The 22,086-nt window shown below is 36.6% G+C and overlaps 4 protein-coding genes across 5 annotated transcripts; 2 read left to right on the top strand and 2 right to left on the bottom strand.

The window, feature by feature from the left end:
• Nucleotides 1-985: 985 nt before the first annotated feature.
• On the bottom strand, nt 986-3,895 carry LOC132286803 (pentatricopeptide repeat-containing protein At5g61400). The gene has a single exon (XM_059789195.1). It carries the CDS (start codon nt 3,689-3,691, stop codon nt 1,571-1,573), a length of 2,121 nt encoding a protein of 706 aa, XP_059645178.1. The 5' UTR covers nt 3,692-3,895; the 3' UTR covers nt 986-1,570.
• A 3,602-nt stretch (nt 3,896-7,497) lies between these two features.
• LOC132286520 (pentatricopeptide repeat-containing protein At5g56310-like) lies at nt 7,498-9,969 on the top strand. Its single transcript, XM_059788873.1, has one exon. It carries the CDS (start codon nt 7,623-7,625, stop codon nt 9,303-9,305), a length of 1,683 nt encoding a protein of 560 aa, XP_059644856.1. The 5' UTR covers nt 7,498-7,622; the 3' UTR covers nt 9,306-9,969.
• Nucleotides 9,970-13,063: 3,094 nt separating this feature from the next.
• Nucleotides 13,064-18,921, top strand: LOC132283823 (protein NEN1). 2 transcript variants are annotated; one of them, XM_059785849.1, is made up of 7 exons: nt 13,066-13,468; nt 13,562-13,719; nt 15,232-15,278; nt 16,319-16,382; nt 17,569-17,703; nt 18,085-18,317; nt 18,552-18,921. In XM_059785849.1, exons 1-7 carry the CDS (start codon nt 13,189-13,191, stop codon nt 18,784-18,786), a joined length of 1,152 nt encoding a protein of 383 aa, XP_059641832.1. In that variant the 5' UTR covers nt 13,066-13,188; the 3' UTR covers nt 18,787-18,921. The 2 variants fall into 2 exon arrangements, with proteins under 2 accessions (XP_059641831.1, XP_059641832.1); XM_059785848.1 differs by having other exon boundaries at nt 13,064-13,468; nt 17,569-18,317.
• Nucleotides 18,922-20,539: 1,618 nt separating this feature from the next.
• On the bottom strand, nt 20,540-21,499 carry LOC132284944 (probable calcium-binding protein CML46). Its single transcript, XM_059787084.1, has one exon. It carries the CDS (start codon nt 21,491-21,493, stop codon nt 20,891-20,893), a length of 603 nt encoding a protein of 200 aa, XP_059643067.1. The 5' UTR covers nt 21,494-21,499; the 3' UTR covers nt 20,540-20,890.
• Between the last annotated feature and the right edge of the window lie 587 nt (nt 21,500-22,086).

The raw sequence follows: 22,086 nt of genomic DNA, 5'->3' as shown, positions 1-22,086 counted from the left end.
TGAAAAATTAGGTCATATTTTTTAATATATATATATATATATATATGAAAATGATATTGACCAATATAAAAACTGATTTTTTTATGATAATACTATTAGTTATGAGATGCAGAAATGAAAAAAAAATTACCCCTCAAAAAAATGAGATTAAATAATTAAAGGAGAAAAGAAAAAAGAAAGGAAAAAATATTGAAGTAATATCCTGTATTTTGGATAATTAGAGAAGGATCAAAAGGAAAGCATAAAAAAATATAATAATAAAAAAAAAAATAATGTTATATTATACAAAATGGGTGATCATTAGTTTCCTTATCATATTCATGCCAAATATCTATTCTTGGAAGGTTACACAAATTATATACCTCTATTCTCCTTCTTATAGAAGAAGAAGAAGAGAACAATCTTTTTTTTTGTTTTGTTTTGTTTTGTTTTTTGTGGGGGTGTTTCATAGACAAGGAACCACATAAAAACTGCAACAATCTCAGCCTTATATAATACACCACAAAAACTACTAAAGCAGTGGCTGGAATATTTTGTTTGGAACAAAGAATTTGACAATGTTCCTTAATATGAAAATTTTGAATTCTAAATTTACTTCACCTTATCTGCAGTACATAATGGTAAATGGTAGTTTTACACTTCTCTAATGTCCGGACAAGTGTGCCTGTATTTGAGTACCCTCCCCTAACTTGCCAGCATTAAAAAATAAATAAATAAATAAAAAATAAAAAATTTGGGTTTTACACCTCACTCTCTTCTTTTTCTTGGCAAATATCTTACACTGATTGGTGTTCATACCAAATTATCCTTCTTATAGAAGAAGAAGAGAACAATCTTTTTTTTGTTTTGTTTTTTGTGGGGGTGCTTCATAGACAAGGAACCACATAAAAACTGCAACAATCTCAGCCTTATATAATACACCACAAAAACTACTAAAGCAGTGGCTGGAATATTTTGTTTGGAACAAAGAATTTGACAATGTTCCTTAATATGAAAATTTTGAATTCTAAATTTACTTCACCTTATCTGCAGTACATAATGGTAAATGGTAGTTTTACACTTCTCTAATGTCCGGACAAGTGTGCCTGTGTTTGAGTACCCTCCCCTAGCTTGCCAGCATTAAAAAAAAAAATTTGGGTTTTACACCTCACTCTCTTCTTTATCTTTGGCAAATATCTTACACTGATTGGTGTTCATACCAAATTATGAAAGGAATAGAAGTAAAAAATGGTTTTGACTCCATATCATCCCACCACAAAGAATCTGATGAGTCAAGTCAAACAATTATTGATATCACTGGTCCTTCATTAAAGCCAAATCAACTGGCTTCTGATAAACGCTCACAGCAAGCTCTTCAATTTACCCTCCTGCCATTGGAATCTAGCTCCTTGTCCAAACAATAAATTACATGATCCCATAGGTTCAAACCTGTCCAAAGGAAAGTCCATAAATGTCATTGTCTTCATACTTCACAAGGAGCATACTGATGATGATCAACAGTATATGTTGAACACAACTTGTCAATTCCTCAAACTTAAGGAAAAGTAATGTCCCATGCCCCCTGCAAAGGTTATAAATCTTCTCCAAATAAATCACCATTCACAGCTTGATTTCTTGTCCTTGTCACCACTAGACTGTCGCTTACATCGCCAAGAAAAAAGTTATTGTTACGTACTCCTTGAAACTTGAGACCTAATTTCAGTAAATCCTCCGAACACCTTTGAGATAATTTGAGATCCCCGATGTCTCGATAACCCTTTGCCATGACCTGGTATATCGCTGCATTTGGCATGATACCCATCTTTAGCATATCGGCGTGCAACATCATCACCTCAAACATCTGTTTGGTTCGAAAATAACCCAGTATAATAATGTTGTAAGCGAGCAAATCTGGTTTCAAACCGGAGCTTCGCATGTCTGAGAATATCTTAGTCGCTTTGAAAATCCGCCCATCCTTACACAGACCATGGATCAAAGCTGTGTACATAACATAATTTGGGGAACAATAGCTACTATCCATCTGATACGTTTCTCTATCAATAGCGCAATCTTTAGTATTATCCAAGAAAATTTTGATTGCATCACTCATCCTTCCATTCTTGCAAAGTCCGTCAATCAAGCAACTAAGAGTGAAAACGTTAGGGGTGAACCCTGCCTCTAACATCTCCTTATGCAGCTGAAGAGCTGCTTTTGTATTACCATCTTTAAAATGTCCATCAATCAAAGATGTATAAGCAACAACATCAGGCACAAGGCATTTGATTGACATTTCTGTATATAATCCCATGGCTGCAGTCATGTTCCGCACCTTGCAGTAACCATCTATCAGGGTAGAGAAGGTGATGACATTGGGCTCCATACCCTTCTCTGTCATTTGTGTACACACTTCCAAAGCCTTGTCCATGCTGCCTTCTTTACAGTACCCATTGATTAGCGTATTGTACGTAACAGAATTCGCAAGGACTCCCTCCTTATTCATTTTTTGCATTAAACCATCTGCTTCATCCACTTCACCAATACCACAGAGACCCTTTACAAGTATACTGTAAGTAAAGACATCGGACAAAATACCAAACTTTTCCATCTCAGAATGCATATCCAATGCAACAGACATGTTGCCTTCCTTACAATAGCCATCAATCAAACAGTTATACACAAATAAATTAGGGACGACGCCAAACTTAGTCATATGCACAAAATAATTTCTTGCTGCAATCGGTTCGCCCACTTTGCATTGTGCATCAATTAAGATACCAAATGTAACAACATTTGGCAGCAAACCCTCCCCTAACATTTCTTGATACAAGTCAAGAGCTCGTTGTATATTTGCCACTTTGCAGTACCCATCCATTAGAGTATTGTAAGTGTACAAATTGGGAAGTACACCACCTAACCGCATTATCCTAAACATGCTTTCTGCTTCTGACATTTTACTCTCACTACACAGACCGCCTATGAGAGTAGTGTAAATCACAACCGTCGGCTCAATCCTCTTCTCAGTCATTTCATCAAACAAATTGTGGGCTTTCAGAATATTGCCTTGATCACAAGAGGCATCAATTAATATGCCATAGGTGATGACATTGGGAGACACCCCGCGTGAAACCATATTCTCATAAAGTTCCCACATCGAATCATACCTCCTCATCTTAACAAACCCATCTAACAATGCATTGCAAACCTGCATTGCAGGCAATTCCACCATCTTGTGATACACCCAATAGGCTTCCTCAACAATACCCATTTCAGATAGTGCACTAATCAACACTCCAAACACACTGGGAGTGACTTCAGAGCTTTCTAAGCGACTCAGCGCATTGAACACCGAGGAACAAGCACGGTGTGGTTTGCGAGTCTTTTGGAGATTTTGGATGAGGTCTTTCATCAAACACCTGGCTTTGATGTACAATTTGTCCCTGGTTAAGACATGGATGATCGCCGAATAGGGCCGAAGATTCTTTGTGGCGTCGATTTGATTCGAAGCCTGATTAAAAATTTTGAGAGCTTGGCTTGCACTTTTACAGTCCAGTATGGTGTTCGTGAGATTATATGGAAATGGAGCTGAAAATGGAGGAGGAGGAGTAGGAGGTGGTGGTGGTGATGATGAAGAGTTTGTTCTTGTTGGGATAATTGGAAGCTTCTGCTTCATGGAGATGAATAATGCCTTTTTTGGCGGGAAAAGCTTCAACATGGTCAGGTGAGAATGGCTTCATCCATCTGTTCGGCCGTCGATTTTCTCTCTCTTCAACAGTTTCTAATATTGAGATACCTGTGTGGCCGTTGATTTGGTAACAGTACGAAAACAACATCAGTGGATCTTTTAAATGGGTAAAATATATATATTAAAAAACAACAACAACAACAAATTATAGGATTCCTCGTCAAATAATTTTAGTAATTTTAAGAATTTATAAAATTCAAGCATTTAATAGTATTTTTAAACAAGACATAGGCACAATGATAACATTGTTTTATAGCAACTGGCGGCATTTTATTTGAAGCTTATTTATGCGGGACAGGATGATAAATTGATAATACCCCCATTTGATAGAGGATATAATTGTAATTTAAAATCTGTACAATTTTGGACAACATTTAATTTAAAATTTCTATAATAGTTTTCTTGTCTTCGTTCCTTTCTTTAGTCCATTTTTGATAGAATTTCTTTGTATCAACTCTACTGAATAAAGAAACTCAACATAGCAACCATTTTGGAAATGCAGACTTGCATGATGAAGCTAAATAAGGACAGAGCTCCTGGTCCGGATGGCTATAATACCTTGTTTTTCCAAAAAGCTTGGGACATTGTGGGGAGATCTGTTATAAAGGCCATCTCTGAATTCTTTAGAAATGGAAAATTACTTGCAGAGGCAAACAACACCTACATTGCCTTGGTTCCAAAATGCCAAAACCCAACTACATTTCATGATTACAGGCGTATCTCTTGTGTAAACACCTTATACAAGTGCATCTCCAAATTGCTTGCAATAAGATTACAGTCCACACTGCCTCACCTCATTGACCAATCCCAGTTAGCATTTGTCCATGGAAGGAGGATAACAGATCCTATACTACTAGCACATGAGTTACTAAGAGGGTATCACAAGCATGGAAGACCAGCAAGATGTGCAATCAAGGTGGATCTCAAGAAGGCATTTGACTCAGTGAAGTGAGTTCCAAGGTTTTTTCAAAGGTAAAAAGGGTTTTAGGCAAGGGGATCCCATTTCCCCCTTCCTGTTTGTGATTGTTATGGATGTTTTTTCCTCTATTGTCAACAATTATGTGGGAAGGGTGCCCTCTTTCAAGTTCCATTAGAGGTGCAGAGAACACAAAATCACTCATTTGTCCTATACAAATGATCTGTTACTATTTTTCCATGGAGATATTACATCAATCTCAGTTCTCAAATCAGCTCTTGATCTTTTCTGCTCGATGTCAGGCCTAGACATCAACTTATCAAAGAGTGAGGTTTATTTTTCTGGTGTAAATGACCACACATAGTATCAAATTTCTACATTGCTAGGTATTCAATCAGGCACACTACCAGTGAGATACCTTGGAGTGCCATTGATCTCTACAAATTTGAAGTCTCAGCATTGCAGTTTATTGTTAAGCAGAATCACTCACAGAATCACTAACTGAACTTCCAAATCTTTCTCATATGCAGGTAGACTCCAATTAATAAATTTAATATTGGTGTCAACTCAAAACTATTGGTGCAACATCTTCATTCTGCCTAAGGGAGTAATTGATGAACTCAACAAGATTTTTAGGAAATTTCTGTGGTCAGGGCCAGAAATGAAGTCTTCAGGTTCTAAAGTAGCTTGGACTAGGGTGTGTAGTCCTAAATCTGCAGGTGGTTTGGGGATCCCCAATTTGGAGATTACAAACAAGGCTGGAATAATCAGATTCATTTGGGACATTCTCAAAGAAGACATAAATAGATTGTGGGTAAGGTGGTGCCACTCTCATCTACTGAAGTCCAGAAACCTATGGTCATTGAACTACCCTCAGCCATGTTTTTGGAGTTGGAGGAAAATCCTCCAACTAAGGCACCCTGCTAGACAACTCATAAAGTACTCTATAGGTAATGGTGCTAACACTTCCTTCTGGTGGGACAATTGTGCTCTAGGGGGTCCTTTAAGTTCAAGATTTCCACTTCATCTACTCACTGCAGCTGGTTTCAATGGTACAACAATTATGGATACATTCATTGTCGACAGCAACTGGTCATTCCCTCCCTCTCTTACTAGTGCAATCCCTGAATTGCTCGCACTACCACCTCCATGCACTTCTAGAAGTGACAGTAAGAAGTGGACAGTCTCACCTAATGGTAATTACTCATTCAGACACACTGTGGCACACATGGTAGGTGACCTTCCTATTGTCCAATGGCACAACCTTGTTTGGCATTCTCCAACTATACCAAGAATGAAATTCAATCTTTGGCTGGCTGCTCAATGCAAACTACCAACACTCGACAGTAAATCTATGGCTAAACACCATAACATTTGCTCCCTCTGCAACATATCAGGTGAGTCTTATGATCATCTATTTTTTAATTGCAACTTCACCTCCCCTCTATGGCATTTTACCAAATACAAGAGCAACATTCACACAACAATTACAAGTTGGGAGAATCTTGTAATGTGGATCAGCACTAAATGGACAGCAAATACCCCAATTAACTTGCATAGGAAATTATGCATATCGGCTTTGGTATACCATACCTGGGAAGAGAGAAATGCTCGAATTTTCAAAGGACACAAATCATCCCAGAGAGTCGTCTGTGCAAAAGTTTGCTCCACAATAACAAGTATTCTGAAGTTAGGTTGTCTGAGAGAATGCGCTTCAATGAAATTGATCCTCATGGATTGGAATTTATCTCCTTCATGTTTTAGGCCTCCTCCTCGGCTGCCGGACTGAGACATCAAGGCTTAGCCCTCCTTTGTTTTCACCGGATTGTATTGATGCTCCATTAACGGCAGTTAGTGGTGGTTATCTTGCTTTATGTATGTCCTAATTTGGACATGTATTGCAACCTTGGGCTGCTTTTTCTTATGGGCCAAGCCTAACTTTTGTACACTTCTTCACTTAATGAAAATTGCTTTAATTTTCAAAAAAAAAAAAAAAAAAAAAAAAACTCAACATAGCATAAGTGAAGTTTTTTATTTTTATTTATTTTAGCTTATTTATTGAAGAATTGGAGGGGGCTTTTTCTTTCAATATGATTGAATTAATGAAGTTGATAATTATTACTAATAGTCCTATACTATCTCATCTGTCTTTGGAAATTTATGAGACTTTAAGTTGTCTTGAATCTCTTGCTTAGCAAAAAGAAAGAAAGAAAGAAAGAAAAAAGTCATGGAATTTTGAGTGGTGGTTCAAAAGTAATGCTTAGATCCTCACTAATAAAGATTTATATCGTCTTTATTAGTGATGTGAATCAATAATAAATATACATATCATCTTTAATTATTAAATTTAATATGACAGGTAAATACCCGCTTACTAAATCACAAAAATAGTGATTTATTATTAGTCCACATTACTAATGAAGGTGGTATAGATCCTCATTGGTGAGGACTTTAAGTATTGTCCATTCAAATATTATAGTGGTCCTTCAAAAAAAATAATCAAGAATTAAAATCATTACAACAAAATTGAATTAACTAATATTTTTTTTTTTACCACCAATTGAATTTAATTAATTACTTACTGAAATTAAATGAATTTTATTCAATGATATACTTCAGAGGTGTCCTCATATTTAGAGGACAACGATTGGACACGAATTCAATTGTTAGAAAAATCAGTTAAGCTTGTATAAAAAAAGTAATTATTAGTCAGGAAAATATTCACATCCGATTTTATTTTTTTTATTTTTCAAAATAAATTGAAATAAAATTTATGAAAAAATTAATAATTTACATTCTAAGTAAAAATAAAATCACATATTTACACTTATAGACAGACCCACAAACTCAAAGTCCAGTTTTGAAATGTAATTTTGTTACTTTCATTTATTAAAAAAAAATTAGCTACAGAAAAGTGTTAACACTAAACAGAGCTTCATAAGATTTTCAATCCGGTTGTTGAGGCTGCTCTTACCAACTTTTTGAATGTCATTTGAAGAACCCATTCCCGCCAATCCAACAACAAGCTCTAGAGCTCTGCAACAACACCTCTACTCTTTCTTGCAGAACTCCAACTCCTTAAAAAAGCTTTCCCAAATTCATACCCAGATAATCATTAACGGCTTTACCCACACAAATTTTATTCTTGTTAAGTTATTATCTTCATACATCACTTCTGGTTGTCTACGACACGCTCACCGAGTTTTCGAACGAGTCAAAAACCCTAGTACTCCTGTTTGGAACCAAATGATAAGAGGCCATGCCCGGAGCGAAACACCACATAAATCAATTGAGCTCTACAATCAAATGGAAGTGACCGATGTTGTGCCAAATGGGTTCACGTTTTCTTTTGTGATCAATGCTTGTGCGCGAAAAGGGATGTTGAGAGAGGGCCAACAATTGCACGGAAGAGTTTTCTCAAATGGGTTTTGCTCCAATGTGTTTGTTTGGAGTAATTTGGTTAATTTGTATGCAATGGTTGAAGAGGATGGTGGTGTTGGGAGTGCACGCCGTGTGTTTGATGAAATGGCTGAGAGAAATGTTGTGACATGGAATTCGTTGCTTTCGGGGTATCTTAGGTGTGGGGACATTGATGGGGCACGTAGAGTTTTCGATGAGATGCCAGAGAGGAATGTGGTCTCGTGGACAACAATGATTGCCGGTTGTGCTCATAATGGGAGGTGTAAGCAAGCACTATCTATGTTTCACCAGATGCAGAGAGCTCGGATAGAGTTGGACCAGGTTGCACTGGTGGCGGCATTATCAGCGTGTGCCGAATTAGGAGACTTGAAAATGGGGAGGTGGATCCACTCATACATTGATGAGACGTTGAGCTTTAGAAACCAACCACTACTGGTGTCATTGAACAATGCACTCATACACATGTATGCCAGTTGTGGTATGATTGAGGAAGCTTATAAAGTATTCAAAGAGATGCCAAGGAAAAGCACAGTTTCTTGGACAAGTATGATCACAGGTTTTGCAAAACAGGGCCGTGGAGAAGAAGCTCTTCATGTCTTTCAATGGATGCAAACTTCAGAAGCGAATGAAGCCAGACCTGATTATATAACGTTTATTGGAGTTTTGTATGCCTGTAGCCATGCTGGACTTGTCGATCTGGGACGCCACCTTTTCAAGTGCATGAATCGAAATTGGGGCATTGAGCCGAGGATTGAGCACTACGGTTGCATGGTTGATCTACTAAGCCGTGCTGGTTTCTTAAATGAAGCACATGAGCTTGTTGAGACTATGCCCATGAAGCCGAATGATGCGGTATGGGTGGCACTCCTTGGTGGTTGTAGGATTCACAAGAATGTGGACCTTGCCACCATTGTAACCCAAAAGTTAATTCTAGAGGTTCACCCTGACCAAGCTGCTGGCTATCTTGTGCTCTTGTCAAATGTGTATGCTACTGCTAAAAGATGGCGTGATGTTATGATTGTAAGACAGATGTTGGTTGGGATGGGTGTGAAAAAGCCTCCTGGCCGAAGTTGGGTCCAAATTGATGGAATCATTTATGATTTTATGGCTGGCGACAGGACCCACAGACAAGCATCTTCAATCTATGAGATGCTCGAGGGGATCGCAATGCAAGCAAAATGGGAGGGCCACAGGCCAGATATGTCAGAGCTGCTTCCGGACAATGAGCAAAAGAAGACAATTAGTTAGAAAAAGGTGACTCTTTGCTTCTAGCTCAAACTGCATCCCAGAACACTGGCATTTAGTGGATTTGCAGGGGATCTTTGGGTCACATCTCTTTCAATCTTCAGGATTTATATCAACGTTTTCAGCTATGGTATGAGGCATTTACCCTTTCTCACTGTTCAAAATACCATTTTTGTGCAATAGAACATATGATATTTTCTTAAAATCCTCGCGGCTTGTATCCCCTTTCTTTCGTACCCTTTCAATCTAATGATCTATACAAGAATCCTGAAGGTGGTAAAGAGCCACTTCCAGTTTTTGATAGGTTAGTTAATTATTATTTTTTGTATCACGTATATAAGAATTGCCATTGCACATCAACAAATAGAATTATCATTTCTATTGAGATAGGAGCATATTAAATGAGTGTACTTTGTTGCATGCACATGATTACATGTGATCATATTAGGATTTCATAATATGAATTATTACTATTATCTGTCTTGATGGGTCTGTGCTTTGAGGAGTTTTGTTTGGAGGATGAACGAACTCCATCTTTTGTCAATGAATATCTGTAGCCATAGTTCATACATGCCCCGACAATTTTTCAGTTATTCCTAATCACTGTCGATGCCCATTTTCCTTGGCAACTTGCAGTTCCTGTCCCTTAATAATTAGAAAGTAGAAAGTTTTAATTTGATGGAGGAAACAAATTAAATTGTGGCTGTATACTCCAATTGAGAGAATTTCAGTGAATATGAAATATTCCATTGTTTTGAACATCTATTTTCGTTCTCAAATTTTTTGTAGTCCTAATCTTAGCAGCGTTTGCACCTTATTGCCAAAACATCCCAAAATTCGACTAATTTTTACTTCTGCTTTGGCACCAAATCCTTCCTTGATTGGGACCAACCAAGTGCCTAGTTAGTGGCCAAGGAAACAAAACAGAGGACGCCAAAAGGAACATTTGTAAAGAACATTCAGCTAAGATGTTACTTGCAATGATAATCATGAGATTTAATTTCTTTTTCTTGCCTTCCTGGCCATGACAATGAAAATGAGGTTTGAATGCAGACATTCTTCCTGGAACCTCATACATGCTTAAAGACATAACGGCAAAGGAAACACTAAATATAAATCATTGGATTTGACATTTTATGTGATGCTCAAGAAATTTACATTCAAAAATTAAAAAAAAAAAACATTATGGCTTATATATACATGCAGTTCCTTATATATATATATATATATATATATATATATATATATATATATCAGTCTTCTCAGCATTCTCGAAACTGATTATGTATCGAGATTCATGACAGTGTAGGGAACATCCTTCTCCAGTGTATTAATTTTGATGAAAGTCAACTTTCGGACGTTTTGTATTAGTTTCACATAATTCACCTATTTATGTAGTAAAAGCATTTAAAATTTGGACTAGTTTAGACCCAAATCTTAGATATTTGACATTTTCTTGTAAGTTAGATCATGAAAGATATTGCTTAGAAATGCTGTATTGAGCATATAAAATGGGTTATTTTTATGCTGTATATGTGTCTGCGCGTGCGAACACATTTGACATTTGTGTTACTGTTATTTGAATTTGCTGTCTAAGCTTTAGTCATAGCAAGAAACTTATCCCATTCAGGTGGACCTGTAATGTATCTAAAATTGAAACATCACATAAGAGATTTGATGATGATTTAGTATATTGACACAATCATCCCAAATCTAGAGATGAAATTAGTGCAATGTTCAATGCTAAGTTGAATTTACTGAGAAATTTTGACATATTAAATATATCGGAATTTCTGCATCATAATTGCCAACTCTATGTGCTGTTTTGTCAAAATAATTTAACCCCGCAAACTCTTTTTTTAATGAAAAATTAAATAGAATAAACACTGAAGCACAGGTTGAAGAATGTAGGTCTTGTTTTGAACCTAACATCCAATTGAGTTGGAGGCATGAGCTTAAAGACTACTGCTAAAGCCTTATCAGGTGTGTGTGTGTGTGTGTTCTTTTTTCTTAGAAGGAGAAGGAAATACCATATGTTTGGGTGTGGTGTGTGGGGTGTGTGTGTTTTTAATGCAATGGTGTGGGCATGGCTAGGGCCAATATTGTCATGATTATAATATATGTGTGTGTGTGTGTGTGTGTGTGTGTATTTTAACAAGATTATTATATAGATAACATGTATTGACATGTGGGGAACATAATTAATATTAATGTTTATGATGTCTGTGATGAGATTACTATGTGATGCCTTGTTTATGAAAAGAGATTACTTGACTAAGTATTAGAAATGAGTTTTAGGATATCCCATTCCCAGAAGTGGAGGCAACTGTTAATACAGTTCAGGAAGAAAAGAAGACTTGAGATTTAAGACAAGAAGGTCCTCAGAGTTTGAAAGGCAAAGAATATACTGTGTGTGTGTAACTGTGTGTGTATATATATATATTCCTTGGGTTAAGAATATACTGTAATTCTCCCTCTGCTGCATAGCAGCAACTTATGAAGAAATCTCATGGCTTAAAGGACTTTGATTCCATCACATGTTGGTCAGACACATAAACAATATTTATAGGTTTCTTGAGTGAGTTGTGCAAGGGACATGTTGGTGGCTTTTATGAATAATCTAGGGGGAAAAAAAAATCATGATTAATCAAATCTTTATAATTTAACAGAGGATTAATATCTTATTAATTAATTAATAAAGCCGTTTACTTAACTCAAATCAATTATTTTTTATTTTATTTATTTATTTTTTACCTTGACAAAAAGTTCACGCATTTTTTTTTTTATCCCTAACGTGACTTGAACTCCCGATCTTCCATCTTAAGAGGTTAAGGAGTATCACCCTTTGATAAATTATTATTATTATTATTTTTTTAAAATTACCCTTTGATAAATTGTTGGTAACTCAAATCAATTAATTAAAATCTTTTTCATTGCATTTTGATTCCTATTAAGGAGAAGAATTTGACATAATAAACAATAAATTATTCTAATAAAAAAATTCCCCGTATTCATGCGTTGCACTTAGAATTAGAATTATGGTTTCACTTCGTTGATTACCATAGGCCTCGTGACTTAGTGTATCTCCATTGACTTGCAAAGTGAATTAGGAAAAAAAAAAAAAAAAAGTGAATAGGGATGATTGGAATTCAGATAAAAAAAAAAAAAGGGTGTGTGTAGTGTGTGTTTCTTGCCAATAGGAAAAAAAAAAAAGCATTTTCAAACCCACTTTATTTGGAAATCAAGGAATAGGAAAATGAATTAAATGAGGTTAACGAATAAAATTTTGTTTGTATAATTAGAATAAACTGAAATTTTGAATACTAAAACAAAAATATGAATTATATAAATTCTAAATCTAATGAAATCCAACCATTTTTTTAATGGAATTTAATACAACTATATTTTGAAATTGGAAATGCCATCAAATTCAACTCTAATTTTGATTTCATTCCTATCAAACAGCAAGAATTCCATTTTAGAATTCAAATTCCATCAAACCCACGTTCCAACATTTAAAGATTAAAAAATAATTAATAAATAAATCCTAATATGATTTGCTAAGTTTTTATAAAATTAGATTAGAATATTTTGAATTACCCCAGGGGTATTGAAGTAAAATACAACACGTTTTCTTCTTACGTGTGCCTCATTTGGCACGTTTCCTTCTTACGTACGACTCACTGTTACCTTCTTACGTACGAATCACCGTCACCAGATTATCTCCGTAACCAAGCAACCCCCAAAGTCCCAAACACAAGTACACAACCCTCATATATATATATATATATATATATATAGAGTCACAGTTATACACAGAGAGTCAAGTCACACAGTTGCACACACAAATTCATATTCAATTCGGATTTTAGAGAGATAAAGTTAGATGGTTTCGAGTGGAGATCGATCGGAGATAGCATTCTTCGACGTGGAGACGAGCGTTCCGACCCGACCCGGACAGGGATTCGCCATTCTTGAATTCGGAGCCATCCTGGTCTGCCCCAAGAAGCTCGTTGAGTTGGAGAGCTACTCCACTCTGGTCCGACCCATTGACCTCTCCCTCATCTCGTCCTTGTCTGTCAGGTGCAATGGCATCACCAGAGACGCCGTCGTTTCCTCCCCATCCTTCGGCGACATCGCCGATAGGGTTTACGATATTCTCCAAGGTAATCAGGCTGACCCGACCTGACCCATTACCCTTCTCTCTATATGTATGTGTGAATGTGAATGTTGATGATTATGGGTTTGATTGTTTATAGGGAGGATATGGGCGGGTCACAATATATTGAGGTTCGATTGTGCTCGGATTAGGGAGGCATTTGCGGAGATTAATCGGAAGCCACCGGAGCCCAAGGGTACGATTGATTCGTTAGCTTTGTTGACTCAAAGATTTGGAAGAAGAGCTGGTGATATGAAGGTTTAATTTCTCTCTCTCAAATGATATAAAGTTTTTTTTTTAGGTCTGAGAAAAATCTCAGAATGTTTTGAACCAAAATGTGACCATATTAATAGGATATTGGTTACAAAAAATGGTTGGTTTATTTGACAATTTGATTGAGTTTGGTTTTTGTAGGTAGGAAATTTGCTCATTAATTGGAAATTTGTTTTCACTACATAGGTTTTATGTTTATGACGTGGAATTGGAGAAAAAAACAGCTTTAACGTTTTGAGGAGTTGGAATTGAGACATTGCCTCGTGGGCTTTTGTTTTTCACTTCTTTTTTGCTATTTCCTATCTAGTATAGTAGTATTTCTCATTTTGAAGTCCAAGGACCATGTGTAGCTATTCCAACAATCATATGGCTTTAATTTTAATTTGTAATTCTAGGCTATCAAGTCTGTGATTGGTCTGTCTCTTTCCTTTAGTTGTGCCGAGGCAGCCTAGACCAAATAACATGAGCCCAATGCACTGCAAAATGATTATAATTTTCCTCTCCTCTATGGTTCACCCAAGCTTATTTCTACCAGTAAACTACTATCTTAAAGGTACATGGCAAGTGTCTCAATTTGGTCCATGACTCTGAAGGCTTCCATTCTCCCATTTGCTTTCAATGTGGCTTTTGATTTTACAGTGACCGATGATGTTCCAATCTTAAAGAACTGTTTTTTTCCCTTCTTTTGCTTTGGATTATTGGCCTTTTTACTTTTCTAAGTATTACAGGATTTAAGTATTCAAGGCACACCTGCTAATAGCTTAGAGTAGATGATTGTTAACATGGCATTAGAGCAGGCAAGGTCCTGTTCAAATCTCACGTGTGATAATTAAAATTGAAACACGTGTTAGACCAAACGAAGGCCACACGTGAGGGGGTGTATTAGAGAATTTAAATATTCAAGTTACAACCTCTCTAACTTAAGCTTTGAGAGTAAATGGATTTTAACATGGTATTAGAGCAAGCAAGGTCTTGATTTGAAAACTCATAGATAGTTAAAATTGAAACTTATGTTGAACCAAAAGAAGGCCACCCATGAGGGGGAAGTTACACCATTCCTAACAACTTCAGCTTTTATAGTTGATGGTTGTTTGGGGACCAATAAGAAAGAAAATTTGATGCTCTAAAATGCTATATAATATTTGAGGAAAAATTTATATTATAACTCATTGACTGGGAATGAGTTGAACTCACTTGCATCCATTTTGGGGAAAAAATTATGGATGCCAATGTATTAGTTGATGAATGTTGAGTCGATTAAAGAAAGATTGATATTTGACTAAACTTGCTGAGTTGAGTTATAGTTATGTATGTTTGTCATTATTTTTATCTATATTTCAAATGCTAATCATCCATGTCAAATTCATGAGTCACTGTGGGAACATGACTTCTTTGGTTTTGGAGTTATGTGGATTTAACCTTTTAAAATTAGTTTAAAGTATTTGGTTTTTGGTCAGTGGACTTCTTTTGCTGATATAACCTTATTCTTCTATGCAGATGGCCACTCTTGCAACTTATTTTGGGCTTGGACAACAAACACATAGGTAATTGTGCTTTCCCATCCATCCCTTTTAGCATGCATCTCCACCATCTACAAACAGTATCATTTATTTAATTACTAAAGTTGTAGAGTTGAGACTTCATATTATCAAGTTATATTTATGCTCCTCAACCTGACTAAAGTCTTGAGTTGAGACTAGTCTTTTATTTTAGTATCAACTGCTTAAATTTAGCCCTTCTCTAATGTAAGTTTGATTTCTTTTTTTCTTTTTTCTTTAGGTCCAACTTTTGTTGAAATTTTTGGTTTTTTCCACTAAGAGCTTTCCTTTTAAGTTTTCTGATTCTTAAGTCTTAATTTGATTGCCGCTGAGTAATTTATGAATGCTATATAAGTGGATAGGATCGTAGAGTTTATAAATTTGTGCATTTATCATAGGGGTGGCAAAATGGGTTATGACCCACCAACCCGCTCATAGCCGCCCACTTTAAAATGGATTTGGTGAACCATTTTTAAAACATGGGTCAAAATGGATGACCCATATTCAACCCATTTTTATAGAGGATTAAAGGGATTGACTATGGGTTACCCATTTTGACCCATGTTTCACCCATTATATAAGAAACTCAGTTTCACATCCTCTATTCGACTCAAATTCACCTCTTCTCCCTCTCTAAAATTCTCTCACACGATCCCAAATTCTCTCTCCCACTCTCTCTCTAAAATTATCTCTCTAAGATTCTCTCGCATCATCCTCTTTCTAACTCTAAAATTCTTTGGAGTACTATAGTATTACTCTGCTACATCCACAACACATTGTATCGTGTATTATATCTGCTTTGCTTTCCTACCTAAGGGATTTTATTGGAAGGCGTGTTAGAGTTGCATCAATATTTTATCATTCTAAATCTAAAATGAACAAAATATAGATCAGCAGTTGATGATGTAAGATGAGCATGTAATAATTTTCTGAATAATGTTTGTCAAGTTAAATTGTCAGTCTACAATGATTTTTTACTTTTTGTTTTTTCCTGTCAAATCTTAACATTTAGATTTGACTATTTTTATTCTGTAATAAAATTTCAGGAGTTTAGATGATGTCCGGATGAATCTCGAAGTTCTCAAGTACTGTGCGACAGTTTTATTCTTGGTAACCTTATTTTCTTGAAAGTTACAAGTCTTCTGTTTTTCTGGATGAGGAGCTGCTTCCTTATTCACAATTGTTTTGATTAATATCTTCCTGAAATTCTGTAAACCATGCTCCACTTAGTTATCCTGCTGCCAATTTCACATGTTTTCTTTCAGTTCTCCTGGAAATGTTGTTGAACCTTGTACAATATCATGTTTTATCACTCCATATTGCATGCCATTGTTATGTAGATGCCTTTACTGAAATCAAGTGAAAAGTCAAAATTCTACTGGAATTTTAGCGTTTCACATTGCTATCTCTTCTTTATGCTAAATTCATTTTTATGCTGTATTTTGCATTTTGCACCCCTGGACTTGTAGTGTTCATTATGATCTTTCTCTTATCCTACTATATTCATTCTTCTGGCAAGTTTGATTTAGTTTCAATCTTAAATGAGAGCTTTTTGTGCACTAGTTTTTCTTTTTTTATCTCTCAACATTAGTCACCTTCACACAAACGTGTGATGACCTGGGGTTTTTAAATATATGAGATACCCAGCTGGCACATGACACTTGGATATCGGCATGTGATATGTGTCCTTTGTCTGGCATGTCTAGTTGGATATGTGTCTAACAAGCTTATTCCATAAGTTTTCAACATAATTGCATATAAAACTCTCATATTATGTTGCTTTTGTTATATTATTGTTTCAAAAGAAGTGAAGTGCTTATGTTGAACACATTATGTTACATAAAAATATTATTTTTTCATACAGAATAAAAGAAATATATTAGAATATATCACTATTTAGTCATATTCCCCTGCCCTTTTGAGGATTCATTAATCCTATGATTAGACGTATAAGCACACGAGATATAGTGCATGCAAAATTGATTGGATGATCATATTTCATCCATTTTTTTTTTTGGGCAAAAGTGTAGGTGAGGTATATATTGTAGCTTGTAGTTACCATCATTTTTGGTCTTTGTACATTGGTGGGAGTCTTATATAGAGCTCTAGTTGATTGCATGTTATTTGCTTGCTAGGTTTTGTTATATTTTTTGCTCAGACATTGAATCAGGTGTTTGCCTAATGAGAATTATTTTCCTTCTTTGTGCCTCTGATTGACGGTTAAGCAAAGGGATCTAAGGTGTTGCATTTGCAAAGATGTTTTGTAACAACTTGCTAAAATCTGCTATACCTGCAGGAGTCGAGCCTTCCGGACATATTTACGGCAAACAGTTGGGTTTCTCCAAATGCTACAACAAGAAGTCGTAGTAATGGAAAAGCTTCTCTAGAAGGAACTGAGCTGAACAAAAATACGCCCTCATCGAGTGCTAAGGTGGAAAATAAAAAAATTATATCTCCTACAAATCAAAGAGTGGTAGAAAATCATCCAATATTATCACTTGTGACTCCTAACACTGGGGAAGAGGTTCTAAATCTGGTTGAATCCAATACATCTCGCCCAGACCCTTTTAACTTGGGCCCACTTAGCGATGAAATGGATAGAGAGTCTCTTCAATCTGATGACTCCATGGAAGAAGAATCCAATTCAGGGTCCCCTGAGTCATCGACAGCAGTTGCATCTGAGGGTTCAATTGGCTGCAATGACTTTTTAGAGCCTGACAAAGTTTCTGTACCATCTATCATTGCGCGTCTTGTCCCATTTTATCGTGGAACTCAAAGGGTACAAATACTTTATAAAGATGTAATATTGCAGGTTTTCTGTGCTGGTCTGAAAGTGCGCTTTGGAATGAGTACAAAATTTGTTGATTATGCTGGCCGGCCACGGTTTAGTTTTGTGGTTGATGCTTCTCCAAGCCTATGCCGAGTTTTGGACAAGTGTGACAATCTAGCACAGAAGTCATCTGGGGATTCTGGCAGCAACTCTGAGTGGAGGCCTGTTGTGGCCAGAAAGGCTGGCTTCTTGAACTCACCAACTATCCGATTACAGTAAGTTTGTCTTTCTTTTGCTCTTTGACAGGAAAAACCTGTCCAAATTCAGGATAGGATAAAATATTGAGTTCGCGTTATTTTTTCTATCATCTGAAAGTTAATAATATAATGAATTTTTATTTTCTTCCAACTACCATTCGCAAGCAAATGGTGCGTAGTTGGGTAAATTAAATCCTATCATAGTCGCGCTATTATTGAAGGCTTACCTTCTGTTCTATGTAATTTCGACAGCCTACCGACCGTGGCAGATGGGGATGTTACCAGGTGGATCACAGAGATATATCAGAAAGAATCTTCCACCTCTGCACAAAAGCTTGTGTTTAGTAGATTTGATGTTGCAGAACTTGATGCTTTGATTGCTCCAGGAGCTCTTGTTGATGCATACTTCTCCATAGATACATATGACTACCAACAGAATGCTGGCATCAGATTAGTAGCAAAAAAATTGGTTGTTCATTCCAGCTAAATGATGCCACCCAAACTTTGTATTGACTGTTACCCTAGAGATTCGACTTTTATGTTTGTAACGTTGACAGAACCTGCCATGGATGGATGACGATTTATTGATTTGTTATTGTAAGATCTCTATTTGTTGCGTTTAGTACGGACCGAAATAAAAATTATTTGATAATAAGAGAAAAAACAATAGAATCTGATAGCCTTGAACAACTTAAACTTATCTTTATTTGGGTCGTATTTATATTGTATATTGTAACCATAATTGAGCCCTCTTATTAGGACTTTCCTTTTTGAATTATCAAACAATCCCTGATCTTTAGCCTTTTTATTCATGCGTTACTCATCACCGTGATTGTCAAGATTTTATTTTGGGCCATACAGACTGTATAATTGCTTATGGGCCTATTTGGTGCATGAAGTTTTCTTTTGACCTTTGGGCCTGGTTTAGTAGTTGGGCTTTTCGCCTTCTGGTCCAGTTCTTTGGGCTGGCTTCTTTAATCAATGGTGTACACGTGGAGCCTCGCGATTGGTGGGAAAATTGGCCATGCAGACTGTCTAATTGCTTTTGAGCCTATTTGGTGTATGAAGTTTCCTATCACGCTTTACTCACGCTTTACTCATCACCGTGCTAGTCAAGATTTTATTTTGGGCTACACCGACTGTATAATTGCTTATGGGCTTATTTGGTGAATAAGTTTCCTTTTCACCTTCTGGTCCGGTTTAGAAGTTGGGCTTTTCACCTTCTGGTCCGGTTCTTTGGGCTGGCTTCTTTGATCAATGGTGTACACGTGGAGCCTCGCGATTGGTGGGAAAATTTTCCTCCATAGTATGCATGAATGGAGTGGATTGTAGGTGAGAATGGAATGGAACATAAGTGAGAATGGAATGAGAACGGAATGGTTATTCTCATTTTTATTATTTGGTTGCAAATATGAAATGATATAGGAATGAAATGATAATAAATATTCTAATGTTCGGTTGGACCAATTTAAACTGAAATGAATTTCAAATTAAATTTTCCAAAATACCCCTCTCAATAATAAATAAATTAAAGTAACAAAACAATATTCTTCTATATATATATATATTAAAGAAATAGCTGCGATGGTGGCAGTAGAGGAAGGCAGTGGTGATGGTGGTGGAAGACGAAAATGGTGTAGGTGGTGGTGGAAGGTAGTGGTGCGGTGGTAGGTGGAAAGCAATGGAGGTGGCGGTGGTGACAGTGTAGGTGGAAGGCAGCGATAATGGTGGCAGTGATGGTGGTGGTAGAAATAATGGCTGTGGAAGGCGACAACGATGGCGGCGGTGGTGATGATGGAAGTTGGTGGAGGTGGTAGTGGTGGTGATGGTGACTGATGTGTGGTGGTTATGGAAGGCGGCGATAGTGGTGGTGGTGGTGGAGGTGGCGGTGGTGGAAGGTAGTGGAGGTGGCGGTGCTGGTGGCGGTGCTAGTGACGGTGGAAGGTGGCTACAGTGTTGGGGGTGGCAGTGACGATGGTGGAACTGGCAGTGATAGAAAGTGTTGAAGGTGGTGATAGTGAAAGACAATGGTGGTGGTGGTGGAAAGTAGTGATGGTGACGAAGGCAGTGGTGGTGGTAATTGATGTTTTGAGAATTTGATTTTTTAAAATTTTAAAAAGTTACTTGGAACAGAAATCACCATGTGGAATGGAGATTCATTATTTGTAATGAATTTTCATTTTAAAGACTAGTCATTCTCATCTTAAATTTTATACCAAATAAAGAAAATGGTTGTCATTCCATTCTTGCATACCAAAAACATATTAATGTTTTAATTGAAGAAAGCAGATAAACAAGACTAATTACATTTGGTTCTCTATTCACACCCTGAAAAACATGCCTAAAAAAAGCTGGGAGTGAGCCCATGAGCATGTGTCCAAGAGCACCAAGGCTAACAAAAGCTGGGAGTGAACGCATGAGCATCGGGCATTACTCAATGGTTTAGTTGGTACTTGGTAGAACGCCCAACTCCTCGAGCGGGTGTACCTGTGTTTCAGTCCCCTCCCCAAATTTGCTAGGAAAAAAAAACACAAGAAAAAAAAAAAAAACAGAGAACAAACCATGAGCATCTGTGTCCCAGAGCACCATGGCTAACAAAAGCTGTGCTCCACAACCTTCAAAAACTCACCAAAATCAATCCGACCATCGCCGTTCTCGTCAAAGACTCCGATCATTCTTTGGCATTTCACTTCCGAAACTTCAGTGACACCCAATGAACAGAGTACATTCTTTAGCTCCCCTGCATCAATGAACCCATCATTGTTCTCATCAAACACTAGAAAAGCTTCTTTCGCTTCCTCTAGGCTAGGCTCCTTTTCCTCGAACAACGTCCCAATTTGAAGCTCATCGCAAACATCATCAGAGTCACAGAAAATTCCTAATCTCTCCATAACCATTTCCACTTCTTTGAACTTACCATTATCAGTCACATTTTCATTGGAGCACGGTTTCTGGATAGTCGAAAATTCGGCCCCGGCTTTCTTGCCTTGGCTGAAGCAACTCTTCCATCTCCAGAAGAGGAAGTGGAGTAAGGTCTGAAACAAAGATCTAAAACATGAATAGAAGTCATGCAGTGTAACGATCCAACTTAGAATTATGCACAATAAAATGATGCCTACAAATGAGAAAGGGGATGATGAATTATTCTCTAATAAGACTAAGATAGCTGTTGAAATGGCATTACTTTTCTCCATTATGAATTTATGAGATGGGATGACTGAGGAATGAATATGGTGTATATATATAGATGTATTGTTTGAATTGTAGCATAGACCAAGTCTTTGTGGAAAAGATGGAGGAAAATGCATTGAAATGGTGACTATATTTCCCAACATTGAAAGTGGCATTTCTTTGTGTTTTTATCCTTGTAAAGTATTAATAACCGAAGTTGTTGGGGAATTTCCTGGTAAACATGCGTTCACACTAGTTAGTCTTGGAAGTTTACTTAAAGTTTATATATATATATAAATAATTGGAACTCTAGAATATACCCACCCTTCCTCCCTCTGAATATTAGTATTAAATTGGGTAGCTATAGGCATTTTATTCTAGTTTTTGTTGGTTATTTTTTTTATTAAATTTTATATTGCACGGGAATTACCTTGTGGATCCAAAAACATACATTTCTTGTAACCTAAAAAAATATGTTTTGATTAGGGCGGTTTTGAACTTTATAATAATGATAGAAATCAAGATGACAACAGTTGAAAAATTACTTTCACATTGCGGTTTCGTTGAAGCCAACTAATTCTGTCGTTTTTGTCACTCTACTTAAAAGAATTGTGCT

Source organism: Cornus florida, unplaced genomic scaffold (genome assembly GCF_030987335.1).
Source record: "Cornus florida cultivar Cherokee Brave unplaced genomic scaffold, ASM3098733v1 CherokeeBrave_3.0.0_Hap2_Chr11, whole genome shotgun sequence".
Taxonomy (NCBI): domain Eukaryota; kingdom Viridiplantae; phylum Streptophyta; class Magnoliopsida; order Cornales; family Cornaceae; genus Cornus; species Cornus florida.
The sequence above is the reverse complement of the archived record's forward strand: the minus strand, read 5'-3'. Positions and strand labels throughout refer to the sequence as shown.